Source organism: Aplysia californica, unplaced genomic scaffold, assembly GCF_000002075.1.
Source record: "Aplysia californica isolate F4 #8 unplaced genomic scaffold, AplCal3.0 scaffold00649, whole genome shotgun sequence".
NCBI lineage: Eukaryota > Metazoa > Mollusca > Gastropoda > Aplysiida > Aplysiidae > Aplysia > Aplysia californica.
Window position 1 is genome coordinate 338,049 of NW_004797919.1, and position 5,998 is coordinate 344,046.

General features: G+C 38.5%; 1 protein-coding gene across 1 annotated transcript in view; it reads right to left on the minus strand.

Moving 5' to 3' along the window:
• LOC101857365 (kinesin-like protein KIF19) overlaps positions 1–2,390 on the minus strand; it is a gene marked incomplete in the record, with an annotated part of 28,818 nt that extends 26,428 nt beyond the window's left edge. Inside the window, 2 exon segments of the mRNA XM_013087866.2 lie at positions 385–538; positions 1,843–2,390. Of these exon segments, the coding sequence (XP_012943320.1) occupies positions 385–438 (54 nt within the window).
• Between the last annotated feature and the right edge of the window lie 3,608 nt (positions 2,391–5,998).

Here is a 5,998-nt window from a genome sequence, read left to right on the forward strand (position 1 = left end):
TGTGTGTGTGTGTGTGTGTGTGTGTGTTTATGTATGAGTGTGTGACAGTGTGTGTGTGTGTGTGTGTGTGTGTGTGTGTGTGTGTGTGTGTGTGTGTTGTTAAATGGTTTTACAGTATGCATTTTAAGTGTCCTATAACTCTAGGGTTAAGTTGAGAGATATTTCTGTACGTATAGCCCAGCTCTTAAATCCCTCTAGGGATTAGGCACAATATAAATTCACAATAATAATGTTATTATTCTTATCATTTTTTGTAGATGGTCAGGGCAAGTTATTTTTCCATCACAGTGCATGTATATTAGCCCTAAGTCATGTAACTCGAGAAACAGGCACAACAACATCATCCCCATCGCGCTCACACAACGTCCAACGGGACACACTCACCGTCAAACTCTGCTCCCCACCCCCAACCTTCGACTGAGACTTTAGTTCAGCCATGGCTCAGTCGTCTTCACTTGATTTGATTAAGCTGGCTGTGCTGTGATATTCTGTGCAACCATCACTTATAGTGTCAGAATCATTGTCAAGATCCTCAAAACTAGGGAGAAAACAAAAGGAACAATGAATGATTTATAAGGTTCGTGTTCTCCAATGTCATAATACTTAAAACATTTTGTACAGGAATAAACGACAGAAAAATAAATTATAAGATATTGACATATTTTTCTCTACTTTAGATATTTTAAAAAGAACATTTAAAAAGACTAAATTTAGTCATTACGACATGACCAATGACATAGAGGGTATGGGCCTACTAGACTATTTATAACTAGAAACAATACTTAACATGTATCAGGAAATTATCACTTGTCTTAGAAACAATGTCAATAATGTGCTGTCAAGCATCCATAAACAAGGGAGAAATTCCACACATTATCTACAAATCTGCTACACTCGCTGTATCGACACTAGTACTGAAATAAGGTATAATAACACACAAGCACCTCTTAGCTTCACTTGCCTTCTTTTTTATTCTGTTTTAGTTAGGAAAAAAGTATGAGTAAGCAACAGTTATCAGACTCACTCACAACCTTATTATAATGGCTAAAAATACACACACATCAGATCCAAAGGGCAGAAATGGAGTTGTTGGACGGCAAATGCAAGCCAGTGAAATTGATGCAACATTCACTTTCCCTTTGAAAGGTGTCTGCTCTCACTTATTGCTCACTATCATTATTAATCATGGATAATCTAACTGGGCTGTGAGTTAAATAGGCTACTTTGAACATTAGGCCTACGTACATCACCTGTGTAGGACTCCACCATACACCATTTTATTTTTAAAGTTTAAGTGACGCATGACAGAGTCCTCTGTTAAGCAGTCAATTTTCTCCAGTTAAATGACACAGCTTTTTACTGTTCAATCATCAGACGGAATAGCAAGGTAGAATAGCCTTTACATCGACAGAAGTTTTCCTTCAAACAACATTAACTCATTAACAACAATAATAAAACCATAAGAAGGGAGGATATTATATTACGTTGGCAAAATAACTTCAAAGGCTTTAAATCACTTCTCAAGAAAAATGCTGGTCCGTAGCAGTTACTGAGCAATCTGTCCTTGTGAAAAAGCAACAGTGGTCGTATACTTACAGTGACACTCTGCAGAATTATTATTGATATTGTCCTGTCCGCTGTTATTATTTGACTCGATCAATGAATGAATTGTTGACGAAAGAAAAAAAAAACATGAAAACACTCCTCTCCATTTGTACAGTAAATTGATTCACTATCTAAATCCAATATCAACGAACACAATCCAATAGATCCCTCTTAGAAAAACCATACAGCGTCTATATAAAAGAAGCAGAGAGCCTCGAAAAATCCAACAATGGTCACCTTTTTACGTTTCATCGGCCGCCATCTTAGCATAGTGTGTTGTCGCCAGGCGATGCGCTCCGCAATGATTCATGGGACGGCCTTGCGGGCTGGGGCAAGGAAAGAAGAAGAGCGCGCAAGCAAGGCCAACTTTCGAAACCTACCCCGAGTATTGATCGGGCCGTTAATCATGGAGAAAAATCGATACGGACAGATATAATGCCGGCGATCGCCTTCTATTGATCAGTCAGGAACAGCCCGGTGACAATACTGTCAGCTGGAGTTGGCTTTGCGCCATAATCTATAGCTTAATCACGAAAAGGCGCCTTTCAACGTATGAATATGTACTGCCAAGAAAGAAAGTGATTTCGAAGAGATTCCCTTTAGGCTTGGTGTGGGCGGTGTCTAATAAAGCTTACCCCGCGCGCACCCAACTGATAAGGCTAGCAAGGTTCAAGCGCCAAAAATATGTTCTCTGATGTATATTATATGAGCGCTATGACGTCAGGATCGGCAGTACGGCCCGTACAATAAAAAATGTACACCTGCGTCGATGTACCTCTCAAATTAGTAGTACATGTTCTTTGACACTTTGCATATTCTCTCGACCCCCCCCCCCCCCAAAAAAAAAAAAAAAAAAAAAAAACAACCAAAAAACCCTTTCCTCTTTCCAGTTCCTATCGCGTAAATATTCAAGCACACCACAAGTATCGTATAACAAGTCTGCCTGTCCACATTAATCCTTTTGTAATCTATTCTTCTTTTTTTTTTTCTCTCCTGTGGTTCCCAACATTAACGGCAGTTTAATTGTTAAATTTTGAGCAGCTCGCGTTAGCTTTCTTCAGTGGTTTCGTTTGTCTGTTGTTGTTGTTGTTGTTGTTGTTGTTGTTGTTGTTGTTTTAATTTTCGAAGCATCCTCTTTAATAATTCTTATATTGATAGTCTAACGAGTTCTGCTGACAGTAATTCAGTCTTGTCCTGCATACAGCTTTAATCAATTATCCTGGATTTTTAAGCTAACCTCACAGAACCATTAAGTTCGTCTTCTTATTATTATTCCTGCTTCTCTTCCTCCTCTTCCCCCTCTTCCTCCTCCCCCTGATCCTCCTCTTCCTCCTCGATCTTCCTTAATCATGTGAACTACCTTTGGAGTCTATCATTAATTATCCCCATTGTTATATAATTGCCAAAATAAAAGAACTCGTGGATATTTCAAGTTCCACTCATGATCAGCCTCGTATATATATATATATAGAACTTGACCTTATTTTTATCACATGATTTATGGCGCTTCTAAGTAAATATATAGTTCTTCGTGTTATGAAGGTTTTTACGTCTCATAGAGACGTCAACAACGAGAACAAAAAAGCATTAAAATTTCTTATGCTTGACGACACACATTACAGACGTAGGATATGTATCCTGGTTATATAGACTAGTGAATGTTTGCGCAGTCCCTCCCCAAAAGACCAAGGCCCGAAAAAAAATACGTTAATCATGCTTCCTGATATCGAGTTGTTCATTTGGAGGCACACACCTATTATATGTATACATATTATAAAGATTTTACAAGGGCATGAAATGTCTCCTCTTTGAATGGTGCATGCTCGTACCTGCATGTTCATTATGATTAAGTAAAATAGGGCAGAGGAGAAATCGTATTGATACACATACACGCACGCACACACATGTACACACACAGTGATACTTACAGACACACACCTACACAAACACATTTACACACACATACACGCACGCATACACGCACGCACGCGCGCACGCACGCACGCGCGCACACACACACACACACACACACACACACACACACACACACACACACAGAGGCACACACATGTACACACATAATACACACACAACACACACACACACACACACACACACACACACTGACACACACACACACACACACACACACACACATACACACACGCACAGACACGTAGATACACACAGTCAGAAATTCTCTATGCAGTGGAGTATTTAATACGTTTAAATGTCGTTAGGATTACCATATTTACAACTGTCAGAGTAGAGAGGAGCACCCCAGGAACATATGATAATTGATCTCCCGCTCTCTCTCTCTTTTCTCTCTCTCTCTCTCTCTCTCTCTCTCTCTCTCTCTCTCTCTCTCTCTCTCTCTCTCTCTCCCTCCCTCTCCCTCTCCCTCTCCCTCTCTCTCTCTCTCTCTCTCTCTCTCTCTCTCTCTCTCTCTCTCTCTCTCTCTCTCTCTCTCTCTCTGTGTTAGTCTGTCTTTCTTTACAACAACACACCCACAAGCATGTACACGTTTTGTTTTTGTTTTTTATAGTTTCTGCACGCGTCGGAAACACAACACGACAAGTATCGACAAAGCTTGAAGCATATTGCGCTGGGAAAACTGCTTCCAGAGGGGCTGTCTGATGGACAAGCAACATAGAAGAAAGATAGGAAAACATCGATACGTTGCAACTTACTGGAAAGTTGAAAAATAGGTATTTTGAGCGAAGTAACGGAGAGTACAGGAGGGAAAAAGGATGTAATGTATAATTGTCAAAGAATGCGCTGGTCTACACTGCCGTTGGATGAAGTAAAAGTGGGCTTTGTGGTCGGTGACCGGGCAGCTTATGTGCGTACGGAGTAATAGTCCTTACACTACAGGTTCCGGTTTCACATGATTGCCAGAGCAGCTGTGAGGCTGTCAGTCAAAACCGTTACCGAAACGATTCAGGTTTAGAGTGCACCACTGCACATTATGTTATAAGATAAAACGATTCTTATTAATTTGTTAAATGATTTTTCCAGCAAATTATCACGTCCTGTATTACGAAACATCCATATCCATCGGTGTGTGTAATAACAGTTAGTCTTTGAGCGACCTCGAAAACTTTTTTGTCTCCGCTCGAGGGCTTAGAATGTATATATCGACCATTGTATAGGGTGAGAGTTTGTTGTTGTTTTTTAAACTTTTGACAAAGAAAGAATCATTTTCATTTAGAAAAGACTCACTAAACTAAAAAAACAACAACAACAGAATGATACTAGAAATGATGTGCAGTTTAACTTAACTTTGCTCTCTCTCTCTCTCTCTCTCTCTCTCTCTCTCTCTCTCTCTCTCTCTCTCTCTCTCTCTCTCTTAGCAACACACTCCTCTGCACCCACCCCGCCCACCACACACACACACAATAATTAAATGAAGACACAGAAACGAAAACAAGGAGTTTGATCATAATCTATTTTTTAAACTTTCATTTGATCTGAAATAGATCTAATACATTTTATTCCTCTTGAGCAATAATGGGCACGCGTTGTCATTATCTAAAGAAACCAAAACTATGGACGTAGGCCTAAGCAGAGAAAAGGCCAATATGGTAGCCCCCAGGTTGTCTCTCCGCTCTTCGTGACTCCCAGTGGTTCCCCAGTTCTAGCCTATTTATTTGGAATTTAGCGGGGGTTTTCTTTTTCTCTGACAATCTTGGCCTATTTTTGTTTTTGTTTTTGTTGCTAATGTTGTTGATGAATATGATAATAATAGTAATGGTAATTCACGAAAAAAAAAAACAACTACGGCGCCAATTTTTAAAAGCCATTTTGGTACATTAAAAAAAAGAAATTTGCATAGTTTACATTGGTTGGTAGTAATCGGTAGATCTAGGTCGTGACATATACGTGTAACCACACTAATGGAGCGATAGGTACAGCTAACATAATTTCATTGTTCATGAAGTCAAGGCAACCACTTGAAATTTACGGCAGTAGATATCGTTGTTACGTGCAAAAATTATGATGTAGGCTTAGCTGTACTTATCAAGTCTTTATAAATGTTCAATTGTAAGAGTGATCACAACAATTTGGGGTTCAATTACTATATAGATATGCGCATAATAATTACATAATATATCTCCTATATTCAAGGTTGGGTTGATTTAAATCAGGTTGATTTAAATCAGTTGATTTTTTAAATTTAAATCAACTTGATTTTTAAAATAAAAATCAGTGATTTAAATCACTTTTTAAAAAATTTATTTTTATTCAGTTTTTACATATTTCAACATTCAGAATTCCCTTCCTTGGTTTCATAAAACAGATATAAGGTTAAGTAGACTAATATAATCATGTTTAAAAGTCTGCTTTCCCTCCTATCACTTAAAAATAATACAGTATTCAATTTACTTTTTTT